At 43.6% G+C, this 15,749-nt stretch overlaps 1 protein-coding gene and 1 long non-coding RNA gene across 2 annotated transcripts in view; both read left to right on the top strand.

Annotated features, from left to right (window-relative positions):
• REEP5 (receptor accessory protein 5) overlaps positions 1 to 8,881 on the top strand; it is a 44,477-nt gene extending 35,596 nt beyond the window's left edge. Inside the window, exons 4-5 of the mRNA XM_043920192.1 lie at positions 3,959 to 4,127; positions 6,493 to 8,881. Coding sequence (XP_043776127.1) covers positions 3,959 to 4,127; positions 6,493 to 6,542 — 219 coding nt within the window. The 3' untranslated portion in view covers positions 6,543 to 8,881. The remainder of the gene's footprint in view (positions 1 to 3,958; positions 4,128 to 6,492) is intronic.
• A 1,512-nt stretch (positions 8,882 to 10,393) lies between these two features.
• On the top strand, positions 10,394 to 11,976 carry LOC122705596. The gene is made up of 2 exons (XR_006344150.1): positions 10,394 to 11,548; positions 11,609 to 11,976. It is a non-coding gene; the product is annotated as an uncharacterized LOC122705596 (long non-coding RNA).
• The last annotated feature ends 3,773 nt before the right edge of the window (positions 11,977 to 15,749 follow it).

Genomic DNA, 15,749 nt, shown 5'->3' with positions numbered 1-15,749 from the left:
GCTAGTGCCAAACTGTGCATATTAAATATATCCCTACCTTGGAAGCATTTCTACGGGGAAATTGAATAGTGGCAGCATTAGAATCACAGACACAACTCTCTGGCCTGCTGTAATTTAAGGATTTAGTATGTCAGTGCTGGTAGCGCTGAGAGTTAAATTGAAATAGCACGGACTCTTTATCTGCACTGTGGGTAAGAGTGGGCTTGTGTTTGTTCTTGGGAACACCGTGAGCTGGCACTTTGGAGATAGCCCGATTAAAAGGATGGTCAGATTTATGTGTTTCTGGGCTCTTGAGTAGATACAATAGGTTAAGAAAAGGGAGTTGTAAAAGCTGGCAGCTGAATATCACCCTTGAGAGTTGAACTGTAATTAACTTTGTTTTTAATACAAGAAAGTTATTTCATTTGAGAACTGGAACATGATCAGGATGTAGGTAAAGAGCAATAATGATTTTACAGTCTCAAGACAATAGCTAGAGGGAACTGGGAAGAACTAAATGAACAGTCTGGAGTTTAGCATATAAAGTTAATCACATTGGAGAGGTACAGAAATGCAGGCTCTTGGCTCTGGTCCTGTCAGGTAGCCATGCTTAAATTCTTCCAGAAAAGGTGAACAAGTCAACTTTTCTGGGTTGCTTATGGCTGTTATCTGTATAGGCAGATAACATTTCAGAGATTTTCAACAACAGTAAGAACTGTAGGACTTGGTAATATTAGCTGTATCTTGTGTACTTTCTTCAAGTATATTTTTTAATTTCTGAGTTTCCTAGAAAATCCTGAAGAGAAAATTGACTCTTTGAGAGGTTGTTTGATTTACTTACAGTCATGAAATAGATACCAACTCTTCTCTGATTCTTTTTTTTTTTTTTTTAAATATTTGGAATAGCTCTTTTACATGCCTTGGGGGTGGTGGTTTAGTTGCTAATTTGTGTCTGACTCTTGCGACCCCATGGACTGTAGCCTGCCAGGCTCCTCTATCCAATGGATTCTCTAGGCAAGAATACTGGAGTGGGCTGCCATTTCCTTCTTCCCAACTCTCCTGATTCTTAACCCAGTGAGTCCTTTCCACTTCACTTTGAGGCTATGCAGATGTATGTCTACATCAATAATATATTCCTGACAATCAGATATTCTACATAGAAATACCAGCCAGGAGACTATTTTCTACAATTTTAAATAGTAAAAATTAAAATGTATCACATGCCAGTTTAAAACTTCATGCCAATTTCCTAAATATTAATTGTTCAGTCGCACAGTTGTGTCTGACTTTTTGCAACCCCGTGGACTGCAGCACACCAGGCTTCCCTGCCCTTCACTATCTCCTGGAGCTTGCTCAAACTCATGTGCATTGAGTCGATGATGCCATTCAACCATCTCATCCTCTGTCGCCCCTTCTTCTCCTGAATAATAAATACAGCAAAATGCCCAGATATAAATAACAAGTATATTGGATGTTAGATGCTAAAAACTAAATCCAAATAGTTCTTCTCTTCGAATAGTTAATATAGTTGGTAGGAAATTTTCTTTGTATGCAGTAGTATATGGCATATCCCCTTGGCTGCCACACTGCATTCTCTTCAGAATGTTCACATAGAATTCTGATGTTCTGTCAAGAATGTAACTTTTCCTGCACATCACTTTGATTAAATTGCTGTGTTGACTTTTAGGTATGTGTGTGGATATTTTAGCATTATCTTTATAAGCAACTGATGGAAAATATGAATGTTTGGGTATCAGAAAAGCACAGGTTCTAGGCACATGGGCTTCAGTAGTTGCAGCTCGCGGGCCCTATCGTGTGGGCTCGGCAGTTGTGGTGCTTGGGCTTAGCTGCTCCACGGCAGGTGGGATTTTCCTGGACCAGGGATCAAACCAGTGGCCCCTGCAATGGCAGGAAGATTCCTATTCTCTGCACTACCAGGGAAGTCCAAAATACATTTTTAAAATAAAACACTTTTACTTTATTCTTTCTTCATATTCTTGCAAGTTAGAAACCTTTTTTTTTTTTAAATAATTGTATGCGTAAACATGTCATGACTTTGAATTTCATTTCAGTGAAAGGAGAGGTAAGAACAAAATAATTGTTTAAAAAGGGTGTTTGTTGGTCCTGAGATCTGATTTCACCTGACTTAAAACTCTAATAGGCAGCCTGCTTCTGCTCATGGATGTTGGTAGAAGACACAGTATTCTTGGGACAGGGACAGGGCCCCTGCAAAGCTAGATGCTCCAGATGTTTCTTATTTTCTTACAAAACCTGTATGAAATAGATTTAAAATTTTTTCTATTTATACTTTTTTTATAGAGTCAGAACAGACTTAAGCAATTATGTAACTTGTGTAAGCTTTGCCCAGCTAGTAAGTGGCAGAGCCGAGACTGGAACCAGTTTCTCTGAGCCCAGTTCTTTTACCTGTATGTATTGTAGTATACAATTCTCTTAGATCTCAGATTGTCGGGGAAAGAGATCTGTATATATCTTTAGATTAAGATTTTAAATTTTGTGTATTTTGCAATGTATTCTTACTGATTTCTAGTTTTTTAATATATCAGTTTCTGATGGAAATGTTAAAAAGCAATTGATTGTGGAATTTTTCCATTGATCTATATAATTCTGACTTTCAAGTTTATACATTTCAAAACTATTATGTATTTAGAAGCTATATATAATTATAAATTACATAATTATAAAATTAAAATTATATAAGTATCAAAACAAAAAGAAAGTGAAGTCGCTCATTTGTGTCCAACTCTTTGCAACCCCATAGACTGTAGCCTGTCAGACTCCTCTGTCCATGGCAAGAATAATGGAGTGGGTTGCCATTTCTTCGTATAGGGGATCTTCCTGACCCAGGGATTGAACCTGGGTCTCCTGTACTGCAGGTAGATGACCGTTTGAGCCACCAGGGAAGCCAAAAACAGAAGTATGTATAATTTACATAGCTGAAAGATACATGGGTTTAGGCCAGTTATACCTCCTAACAAGCTGTTTTCCCTCCTTATCATTTTGTTCACTTATTTGTGTTTATGTACTATTTGATATTATTATATTAGATATTTGAGAGTTGGTATTTGTCAGATACATCTTTTTTTTATCTCCTTATTTTCAGTGTTCCTGACTGGTTTTGTCTTAGGTGTGTTTCTTACAAGAACTATATAGCCATAGTTTGGGTTTTTCTTTTTTTTTTAAATCCAGCCTGGTAACTCCTGCCTTTTCAAAACTCGCCCCCTATAATCTGTCAGAACCTGCGTTTTGCTTTGTATTTTGATGTCACGGAAGTGCGCTTGTCGGTGCTCCGTGTGCGTGTTAACTCACGCTCTCTGCCGTTGGTGGCGGCCCCTTCCCCGTGTGCATCTCTCAGCTCTCGTGACTCACCCCTGGAAGTGCCCCCCGTCAGCAGGAGCTAAGCTGCCGGACCGGCTGTGTTTCGCCTTTGGCAGCCTCAGTGTTTCCTTCTGCGCTTAGTCGCTCAGTCATCTCTGACTCTTTGCGACCCCCGGACCATAGCCCACCAGGCTCCTCTGTCCATGGGGGTTCTCCAGGCAAGAATACTGGAGTGGGTTGCGACACTCTCCTCCAGGGGGTCTTCACAGCTCAGGGATGGAACCCAAGTCTCCCCCATTGCAGGTGGATTCTTTACCAGCTGAGCCACAAGGGAAGCCCAAGAATACTGGAGTGGGTAGCCCATCCCTTCTCCAGGGGATCTTCCCCACCCAGGAATCCAAGTGGGGTCTCCTGCCTTGCAGGCAGAGTCTTTACCAGCTGAGCCGTCAGGGAAGCCCTGGCAGCCTTTCCTTACTAGGTCATTATTTGTCATGTTTTCTCCATCAACAAAAGTGCACCTCACGTCCTGCAGAAACTCCGGAGATGCCAGTGGGGCAGCTGGCGGCGGCGGCCCGTCTCGGGCAGAGGCGGCAGTCTGTGCGGTCTGCCGCCCCCGTAACCCTGCGGCTTCTCCTCCCTGCAGTGCGGCTTCCTGCTGTGGTGCATGGCTCCCAGCCCTGCCAACGGGGCAGACCTGCTCTACAAGCGCGTCATCCGGCCCTTCTTCCTGAAGCACGAGTCCCAAGTGGACAGTGTGGTGAGTGACCTGAAGGACAGAGCCAAAGAGACTGCAGACGCCATCTCTAAGGAAGGTATGGCCAGGGGGCAGCCTGGCTCAGTGTGCGGGAGGCTGGGGTCACACTGGCCCAGAGGGCGGGCCTCCTCACTTCACTCCTGTGGCTTTCCTCAGCCCCGTGCCAAGCCTGTTCTGGGATTTCTCCACCAAGGCTTTGCCTGTTGCCTTTACTGTTCCCAACAATCTTCTGCCACGCCACGTATAACACATCATTCAGTCAGCACATTAGGAAAAGGGACTTTCCTGTGGTGGGTGGAGATTTTAGGGGTCATCTGTATTTATATACAAGTCTAGTCTCTCTGATTCATTTCAGGTTGAACTCTTGTTATGCTGCAATTCAAATGGCTTTTGTTAGAGGTGCGAAAGAATGCCCTCTCTCTCAGCCTTTCTCATCCATTCCTTCAACAAATACTTACTTATTGAGGTGACCTAATTATGTGCCAAGCATGTTCATAGCACTGGGCATGAACCAGGGAACCAAACCAACCAGCAGACCATACTGCATGAAGCCATGAAGCTTACAGTCTCGTTGAGAGAGATAGAATACAATGAAAAAGCAAGTTACGTGGTGTAGTCACACTTGCATAGCACATGATGCAGAGAAGAATAAAACAGATCGAAAGATGGGGCTGGAGAGAAGGTGACAGTGATATAGGAAATCCTCACAAAGGAGGCAACACTGCGTCACATTTGAAAGTGTTAAGGGAAGGAACCATGGGTAAGAAAGCCCCAGTGGGAGAACTAGCACGTGCAGAAGCCGGGAGCGGGGAATGCGGGACTGGCAGGGGATGGCCTGGAGGGGGCTGAAGGAGGCCAGGCGCAGGGCAGCTAGAGTGGAGCGTCCTCCTTACTGGAGGGGACCCAAGCAGCTGGGATGTTGGAAGAATACTGAAATCACTGATAATTCAGGTAACAGCAGTGCTCAAGAGTGATTTTAAGTTTGGAGCTAAAATCTTAAAGAAGTGAGGCAGCACAGCCCAAGGGTCAGAGAGAATTGGAAAAAAGATGGGCAGCTGGGAAAGGTCGTCTGATGCCATGAGATTCCGAACACAGCCATGAGCATCAAAGACAGTGCTTCCTGGACCTCCAGACCCAGCAGCACCAGGGTCATGGAAGGGAAACACATAGGACACTTGAGAAGGCAGTGTCCTGGGGGCAGGCAGGCTCTGTAAGAGCAACAGGAAGAAGAAGCCATTTGGAGAAACAGGTGAGGATGGAGGTCTTCCTGATGATGGGTCGGAAGTTCCAGAGGGCACAGTAAGGGTTTTAGACCGTAGACAATGGGCATAGAACTAGGGAATTTTAAAAAAAAGGGTTCTACGCTCCCGAGGAAGTGGGAGACGAGAGGTGAGCTGGCCTCTGGGGGAGGAAGACCCCCAGATGGTCCCCTGCAGCCCTGATGCCCCAGCCAGTGTGTGCTCTCCTCCCCCTCCTCCTCACAGACCACATCCTCCCCAAGCCCTGCTCCCGGACATGGCTCCTGCCTCCTTCAGGACGCCTCTACGTTTCTGCACATCCTCCCGCTCTAGGATTGCCAGTTCCTTCTGAAGAGATTTCTTAACTCTTCCTCCCTGCTCTTAACCAAACCAGCAACCTCTGGTGATGTCATTTCTGTCTCGTTTACCCACATTTTCCGGCCTTTGATTCTCTTAGATCTCAGTACTCTAAAATCCTGTTTTACTTTGATAGGTTACATTCATAAACTGAGGTGTAAGAATGAAAATAAGAGGGATTTTGAGGCTGACACATTTTAGACTCTGAGTTTCTGGATTCTCCAGGAAGTACATTTTTGCAAAGAGCTAGTTGAGAGCCTGCAGTGTCTTTGTAAACTTTAGTCCACAATTTTAAGTGAATGGAGAACAGCTGTCGGGCAGCTGGTGCACAAGGAGGGCAGCCTTGCCTGGCACCCGCTCAGGGCTCCACCAAGAACAGCTGCGGTTTGGAATCTCAGGGGGCCTCAAGGCTCCCAGAACCCTCCCCGCGGCCCATCAGACACATCACAGGAGTTCTTACAGCACATTCCAAGCCAAGTGGTAATTAGGAAGGGCAGGTAGGGCCTGGAATTTCTCGCCTGTACAGAGGACACTGTGCAGTCAAGGAGCCCCTGCTTCTTGCGATACTTGAAGGAGGACAGAGCGCAATGGCGCAGGCAATGTGGCCGCTCCGAGGGGTTAGGTCTTCAGTAACTGCTCATGTGCTCAGGATCTGCGTTGGAAGAGTTCTCCTGTCCATTCCCTGGAAACTCTGCTAGCCCAGCCCACAAACCTCCTTGGTTCTCATCTGAGCATGAGTCATCCCCGGGGTTAGCTACAATAGTAGCTACATTAGGCACAAAGCTGGGTTACAAATAGCTGTGATATATTTTTCTTTCCTTTTTACAGCCAAGAAAGCTGCCGTGAATTTACTGGGTGAGGAAAAGAAGAGCACCTAAGCCACTGACTGGATGAAACCTTTCTGGCCTCTCGGTACCTTCCTATTAGAGCTTGACATTATATTAGGAACTGTGGTATATAGTCATTTTAATAATGTTGCCTTGGAAACATTTTTGATATATTAAAAAAAGGAATGTGTTGTAAGGTTTTTTGCTTACTTTTACTGTTTATATACTTAGGGAGCATTTACATTTAATGCAATCGGCAGTGTCCAAGTTTTCAGAAAATATATTATGCCTCTGGGTAGGAAAAGACCTATGTTACCATACTGTAGGAAATATAAACTTAAAATTATATACCCCACAGGCTTTGTACTTGAGTGGGCTCTCTCTGCATGCATTTTCTCTGTACTTACATTTTAGGATACTCTTTAAGAGTAAATGTTTAAATGTTTTTAACGTATCTGTGCATACACACATGTAGGGAAACATTACTGTCTGTAGCCTGCATATTGCTCACGGGGAGCACCAGCCAAAGGCTGAGGGTTCCATAGTGTTGGTGTGATCTGCTGAATAATACTTGAGAAAATTAATACAAATGAGCAGTGTTTCAAAGGAACAGTTAAGTGATAAATGAGGCAGAAGAGAGGTTGGCCTGGTGGTTTCCTAACATTGTAGCAGCTGAATACCAGAACAACTTTGTAAAGCAGTCAGCTAAGTGATAAATGGGGAAAGGTACACACACAGCACAGTTCCCAATTCTGTAGAACTAGTAATATTGTCTTGTAGCTTTTTAAAAAAACTGGCTGATAAGCATTGTTATGGAACTCATCCCTAGTTTCACTTTCATAGCTGAGTGACATGTTGGTTTAGTCTTGTTTCTTTTCCAGTCTTTTTAAAAACTTCTACTTTAAGGAACCTCTAGAGACTTGCCCACCTCTAATTACATGTACATTCTTGTTTATATCATTAGCAACTACATGCTAATGGTGACACCAGGCTCTAAGAGCAATTCTCAGAGAAGTACGATATACTGCACAGTCTAGTTGGTAGTGGTTAAGACAAACACCTTTACCTTCTTGCCCTGGACTTTAAGGTCAAACAACAGAGGCTTCCCTAGTTCACAAGTCAGAATCGTTCGTAGTCCATTTACATGCTTTCATCTATGTGCTTTGTTTTGATGATAAACTATGAGGTTATATGCAGTTTAAGTACAAAATAAAAAGCTAAAATTAATGTTACTAGTTTGATTAGCCAAGTGGCTTATAAGGACCTTGACAACTTCTCCATACTAGAGAATCTAAGCTTTGCACTGACATACTGCTAGGATCCTTCTTAGACTAAATTGACTAAAACAAAAGCATTACAAAACTAACAACCAGGCCTATAAAATATTTTAAGGCAAATAAAGATGATTAGTTCCCTTTTAGATAACAATTAGGTAAAGTCATAATGATGTGTCACAATGTTAAAAAAAAACGTCAGAGGTATCAAAAATAAGGAACAATATCACCCCAATATAACCATATGGATCAGGGCCTTTTTGGGGAGAGAGGAATGTGATGATGATAAAGCACCTTATTAAGCATAAAAACTTTCAGAAAGCAAACAGCTACTTGTTATTGGAAGAAAATCAAGCCTTAGGTTAAAAAGTTTTAGAAGTACCTCTAGGAGTATTTAGATCCCTTTCCCTATAAATCAAGTATGCTTTTCTTGGTGGTAAAAGAATGAAAATTAGCAACTTCTAGCATTCAGACTATATAATCAGACTGTTAGTATACAGAATATGTAACTTTTAGTATACAAAATATCAGGCAAGATGGTGAAGCATGAAAGTTACTATTGCTTATAACTACTTACAGGCTAATATCAGTTTAGACAGAAATTTCTGAATGCAGATTTTTTTTTTTTTTTTTATTACTATAGGTTTATCTTGCAGTACATTCTGTAAGAAGTTTTAGTTACGCTTTTTGGCAGTCAGCATGTACATATTAATGACAGGAGAAGCTATGAGCTGAGCAATTCTTGTCTCAGTTTAGATTTCCCAAAAAACATACTGCTGTGGCTAGAGTGTTTGAAAAACTGATTGAGCCTGTGTTCAGCTGTAAGACAAGTATTTATTTGTACCTGAATGGTATTTTGGGGACATGTGAAGGCAAAGAATTCCTACAAGACAGTTACTGCTGCCCTGGGGAGTCTTCTACCCACAGCCTGAAGAATATGAGCATAACCTTTAGATAAGTTACCACCTATCCTGAAGATGTGATATATTAAATGGAAATAGATGTAAATAAAATTTTGTTATCTCATTGAGCTTTTATAGTTCATTTTCTTTTATGGGGCTTAAAAGAAAATGTAAGAAAAATCTTAATACAGATGAATAAACCTTTAACACTGCTGTTGATTGAGCCTGTTTCTCTCCTGGCCGTGGTGGTAACTACCTGTCAGAGCAAAGACTTTCCCTGCAAACAAGCGAGGGGTGTGTGTTTACAAGTGGCCTATTCTTGCTGTACCGCTGTAGAGCAGAGACTGACACGACATTGTGAAGCAGTTATACGTCAATTAAAAAAATAAACAGATTTTTAAAAGCCAGGAAAAAAAACCAGTCAAAAAGTTTCTACTAATCATTAGCAATAAATGGAGAGGAAACCTAAACTCTTCTTGACCTTTGAATAACACAGGTTTGAACTGCATGGGCTCACTTACAGACTTTTTTCAATAAGCACGTACTGCAGTTCTACACAATCTGCGGTTGATTGAATACCCGGCTGCTGCAAACTTATCCCCGAACAGTTGATTGAGGGAGTCAGCTCTAATGCTGGCATAACGCATTACACACAGTCTCGCGCAGCTGCTAGTTGGTGCTGTTATTTCAGATATTTTAAGAAGAACTGGGGATTTTATTGAAAATACCTACTTTTGGAGAGTGCACTTCGGTCAGCATCGTCTCCTACACCTGCCTTTACATGTCTGTATGTCTAGAATCATGGCGTTTTATAGAGTAATAGATACAATTCACATCCTTAACCAAGTATTAGTTCTGTATGATACAGCAGAAGAAAGTAAATATATCTGAGAATGACCTTAAGTTTTTTGGGCTGCTTACTACAGTATTAGCTTATAAAATATGTAACACACACGCCTCAGAGAATTAAGAGCAATAAAGAGGTTCTTTGGTCAAATCAGAGGTTCTCAAATGTTAGTGTGCATCAGGATTTCTTTGAGGAGGGCAGGAATTGGTAAAAGATTGCTGGTCTCATCCCTGATTGAGGAAGTCTGGGGTGGGGCTGAAACATTTGTATTTGGAACAAGATCCCAGGTGATGCTAATGATCAGAAACCACACTTTGACAAGAAATCGCTGTTAGGTTAATGGTTTCTTTACACTTAGTATAGAGGTTTTCAAGCCTGGCTATCCATTACCATCCTCTCAGCAGCTTTCAGAAAATACTAGTGTCTGCCTCCACTACCAGAAATTTTAATCATCCACTATATACCCAGGTGCCAGTATTTTAAAACTCTGCCAATGTATAACCAGGATTAAGAATGTGAAATGAAATTCATGTTTTGGCAAGAAAAAGTTAAACATAAAAATTCTTCTTTGCCCTTTGGCCTTCCCTCTGCCTCCAACTTGAGCTTCCGTGATAGCTCAGATGGTAAAGAATCCACCAGCAATGCAGGAGACCCCGGTTCGATTCTTGGGTTGGAAAGATCCGCTGGAGAAGGGATAGGCTACCCACTCCAGTATTCTTGGGCTTCCCCTGTGGCTCAGCTGGTAAAGAATCTGCCTGCAATGTGGGAGACCTGAGTTTGATCCCTGGGTTGGGAAGATGCCCTGGAGAAGGGAAAGGCACTCCAGTATTCTGGCCTGGAGAATTCCTTGGACTGCATAGTCCGTGCGGAGAAGGCAATGGCAACCCACTCCAGTACTCTTGCCTTGAAAACCCCATGGACGGAGGAGCCTGGTGGGCTGCAGTCCACAGGGTCCCAAAGAGATGGCAGGGTCCCCTGCCATCAGGGACTGGGGGCTCAGACGGGAGAAGCAGGTGAACGTTTTCTCACCTCTGGGGCTGCAGCCTGCTCGCCCCTGGCTGGCTCAGTGCTGGGGGTGGGCAGTGAACGCGGGAGGGGTGTGGATCAGGCCTTTTGGGCAGGCGTGGAACAACTGGCAGCCTCGTCCGGCTTGGGAAGAGGACCTCCGCCGATCGCCTGGATGCCAAGGGGAGGCTCATCTGGGTGGACTTCACAGAAGGACAGGCTGCGTCGCAGGGGTAGGGCGTTGAGCCTGCCCTTGAGTTCTCTGGTCGTGAGTGCCCAGCGACTCTTGGAATGATTTGCCCAAAGTCACAGCACAAATCCTTGGCACAGGCAGGATCAGCCCAGAGGCTCTCGGCCGGGCAGCCTCCTCCCAGGTGCGGGGAGCAGCGGCCCCTGGTCAGGGAAGGGCGGACCCTTCGCATGGCCACACAGGACATGTGTTGATGGGCCCAGTGGACTCCAGGGAGTGGCACATGGAGAGAGGCAGCCAGCCTGGGGCTGTGGCCTTCCCGGAGAAGCGTCCTCCTCCTTGGCTTTCACGAGCGGCAGCAGGTAGCTCACAGCTCAGACCCGCTGCATGGACTTCCCCAAGGAAAGGGAAGCTGAGGCCTCTGGTTTCCTTGGGGTCACGTTTTGGGAGGGGCAGCTGCACCCCTGGTGGGGCTTGAGGCCATCGGTAAGAGAAACGGGCCGGGCCGGGGTGCAGGGGCCGGGAGGGAAGAGACGGGGAACTGTTTGCTCGCTCTGCTCAGCCACCGATGACCTGACCCGGGACGGCCTGCTCCCAGGGTCCCCGAGGACCGGCCCACAGCAGCCATTGAGGAGGACAGATGTGGGCGTACCCAGGCACTCACACACACACACACACACACACACACACACAACCACACACGACTGAGTGACTTCACTTTCACGCATTGGAGAAGGAAATGGCAACCCACTCCAGTGTTCTTGCCTGGAGAATCCCAGGGATGGCGGAGCCTGGTGGGCTGCCATCTATGGGGTCGCACAGAGTCAGACACGACTGAAGTGACTTAGCAGCAGCAGCAGCATAGTCTATGGGGTCGCAAAGAGTTGGACATGACTGAGCAACTTGCACTCCCCCAGTTGTGCATTGTATATCCACATTATGCATTGACCCAAACCTCGCCCGTCAGCAGGAATACCTGCTCCACCATAACCAGCAACATTCTCTCAGCATCAAGACAACTCTTTAAAAGACAACATTCCTTTTTGAGCTTATAGAAAGTCACATGACCCACCATGATGACCCACCAGATTACATCTGGATTATGAAAACTCAAATACGAATACATCACTTAACGTACTGCCCTCTATCTCAAAAAACATATAAATTGTCTTGACTTTTAATGGGCAGAACAACTCTCTCAGCTTTCTGAGGTGCTCTTCCCAGGCTATAATCTTCAAATTTGGCTCGAATAAAATCTTCAAATTTTTCTTAGGTTGACTAATTTTTCGATGACAGCTACTATTAGAGACTACTGCTAAGGTCAAGAATCCTAAGGTCTGGAGAGTTTGTCTTAGCTAATTAGTTCAGCTAGTGTGTTAGTTTCCTGTTATTGCTGTAACATATTACCACACATTATTAATGGCTTAAACCAGCACAAATGTATTAGCTTATATACTTCTGAAGGTCAGACATCCGAAAGAGGTGGGCAGGGCTGCATTATTTCTGAAGATACAGGAGAATCCATTTTCTTGCTGCTTTCAGCTTCCACACACTGCCTGTACCCCCGTTTGTGGCCCACTAGTACACTGACCCCTGCTTCCCTTTTATAAGCTTGTTTGTGATTACACTGGGCCCACCTGGATAACCCAGGATACTCTCTCCAGCTCAAGATTCTTAATCTCACATGCAAAGCTTTTTTCCATGAAAGCAACATATTTACTGTTTTTTTTTTTTTTTTTTCCGAGGATGGATGATGATCAGGAGAACAGCATATTCTGCCTACCCCACCTAGTTTCTCTCTTTGGGTATAGAAATTTCATTATCGTTACCTGCAATATCAAAATAACTGCAAAGAGTATCTTAATTTTGGGAGGGAACTAAAAAAAGAGGATTTAATGAAGAACTACCTTACTCACAACCATGCAGACCAGAGGTTTATCCTCTGGAAAGACTGGGGGATCCTTGGAGAGGGGGCACAGGCAGAGTTAAGGGAGGAAAGTTGCATTAAAAGCATGACTGAGTGACCAAATGCCGAGACCCATTTGCCCACCCTGCCGTCTCCCACTAGGCTCCCAGATCTTTATCCTCCTGGGAGCTTGTCAGACTTCTCTCTGGGGAAGCAGATCAACCTTAGAGAAAACACCTGCCTGATATGGACAAGCTTTTTGAAAGGACATTTTGACAACTGATAATTCATCAAGTATTCATACAACTAAGCAAATGAAAGAAAATTAGCTCCAAGGAAAACAAAAGTAACCACAGCATACTCCAGAGTGTTTTCGGAGATCAGCTAAATCTTCAAAACGCATCTGAATTCCAGGTTGGGGCCAGAGAGTGTGAAATTTTCACAAGCTCCCTGGGGAGTCCAGTCCCACTGCACCCCAATCACACTACTGAGCAGCAAAGGTACTGCATGATTCAGCTATGAATGAAATACAGAATGTAAACTTTAAATTGTTGTTGTTCAGTCGCTAAGTTGTGTCCGACTCTTTGTGACCCCATGGACTGCAGCACTCCAGGCTTTCCTGTCCTTCACTATCTCCCAGAGCTTCCTCAGACTCATTGAGTCAGTGATGCCATCCAACCAACTTGTCCTCTGTCACCATCTTCTCCTCCCACCTTCAATCTTTCCCAGCATCAAGGTCTTTTCCAACGAGTTGGCTCTTCGCATTACATGGCCAAAGTATTGGAGCTTCAGCATCAGTCCTTCCAATGAATATTCAGGGTTGATTTCCTTTAGGACTGACTCCAGCACCACAGTTCAAAAGCATCAATTCTTCAGTGCTCAGCTTTCTTTATGGTCCAGCTTTCATATCCATACATGACTACTGGAAAAACCATAGCTTTGACTAGACAGACCTTTGTTGGCAAAGTGATGTCTTTGCTTTCTAGTTTTGTCATAGATTTTCTTCCAAGGAGCAAGCATCTTTTGATTTCATGGCTGCAGTCACCATTTGCAATGATTTTGGAGCCCAAGAAAATAAAGTCTCTCACTATTTCCATTGCTTCCCCATCTATTTGACATGAAGTGATGGGGCTAGGTGTCATGATCTTCGCTTTTTGAATGTTGAGTTTTAAGCCAGTTTTCTTCACTTTCCTCTTTCACCTTCATCAAGAGGCTCTTTAGTTATTTTGATCTCTGCCATTAGGGTGGTGTCATCTGCATATCTGAAATTATTGCTATTTCTGCCGGCACTCTTAATCCAGCTTGTTCATCCAGCCCACCATTTTGCATGGTATACTCTGCATGTAAGTTAAATAAGCAGGGTGACACTATACAGCCTTGACGTACTCCTTTCCTAATTATGAACCAGTCCATTATTCCGGGTCTGGTTCTAACTGTTGCTTCTTGACCTGCATACAAGTTTTTCAGGAGTCAGGTAAGATGTGATCACAATGATGAAATACAGTGGTAGGAGGGAAGATGGGAAAGATGCATGCATGTCTTGGGAGTAAAGAAAGGAAAAAGAAATCATCCTCCTCTAGAGATGGAAGTTAATGCCTAAATGGAAACTATTAAAACTGGCTAGCTCTTTCAATTATGTATAAGTATAAAACTGATAATAATAAAGTCCTTAAAAAATGGGCAAAGAAGGTGAACATAATTCACTGAAATGACTCTGTTTTTCACTTGGCTGGCAAAGAAGTAGATAATTATTCACTGACTGCAACATGAACAAACAGCAACATGTACAGCAATTATTGTGAAACCTTTTCTGACAATCCTATTGCCCTATCTCTAAAACAATTTTAGATTCTAGGCATCTTTCTGTGACAAATCTTTTACATTGACTGCCCAGTATTCACTCTCAACTACTCATTTCCTTGGCTGCCACTCTATCAGGACTGAGAAGGCTGTATTTCACTTTGTGCCAGAGTTCTTGACAAGGAAACAAGTGAAAGTTGGCCAGGACAGGTTTTGAGAAATCGCTGCCTTTCCTTTTAATACGCTGTTCAGGAAATTTTTGCAGAGACTAACACCTGTGGCCGGCAGTTTTTATTGTGATTGACCAAAAATTGTTATTTTTAACAATTAAAACTCAACATTCAGAAAACTTAGATCATGACATCCGGTCCCATCACTTCCTGGCAAATAGATGGAGAAACAGTGGAAACAGTAACAGACTTTATTTTTTGGGGCTCCAAAATCACTGCAGATGGTGATTGAAGCCATGAAATTAAAAGACACTTGCTCCTTGGCAGAAAAGCTATGACCAACCTAGATGGCATATTAAAAAGCAGAGACATTACTTTGGCGACAAAGGTCCAATTAGTCAAAGCTATGGTTTTTCCAGTGGTCACGTATGGATGTGAGAGCTGGTCTATAAAGAAAGCTGAGCACTTTAGAATTGATGCTTTTGAACTGTGGTGTTGGAAAAGACAAGGAGATCCAACCAGTTCATCCTAAAGGAGATCAGTCCTGAATATTCATTGGAAGGACTGATGCTGAAGCTGAAACTCCAATACTTTGGCCAACTGATGTGAAGAACTGACTCATTGGAAAAGACCCTGATGATGGGAAAGATTGAAGGTGGGAGAAGGGGACAACAGAGGATGAGATGATTGGATTGGAAGGCATCACCAACTCAATGGAGATAAGTTTGAGTAAACTCCGGGAGTTGGTGATGGACAGGGAAGCCTGGTGCAGTCCATGGGGTTGCAAAGAGTCAGATACAGAGTGACTGAACACCTGTGGCTGGCCATTTTTACTGTGGCTGGCCAAAAACTTATTTCACTAACACTTTGTGGGTTATTACATTCAACAATTATACCTAACACACCTGTAAAGTCATTTTCGTGAAACACTATATTCAATATACTCTTCTTTGGAAGCGAAGGAGCATTCTCCAGCACCGTTTCATTTTCACTTCCCATTGCAGAATCAATCACTAAGGATTTTTGTCTTTTTGTTGGTCTGACTTCATCATTTACATCATCTGAATCAGAACTATATTCTGAAGAACTATCATCTTCTGAGACACAGTATTAATACGTATGTCACTCAGCCAGAGAAAACATCTACCTAAGATTCACTGAAAA

Source organism: Cervus elaphus, chromosome 12 (assembly GCF_910594005.1).
Source record: "Cervus elaphus chromosome 12, mCerEla1.1, whole genome shotgun sequence".
Taxonomy (NCBI): domain Eukaryota; kingdom Metazoa; phylum Chordata; class Mammalia; order Artiodactyla; family Cervidae; genus Cervus; species Cervus elaphus.
Note: the sequence above shows the minus strand (reverse complement) of the source record. Positions and strands in the feature narration are given on the sequence as shown.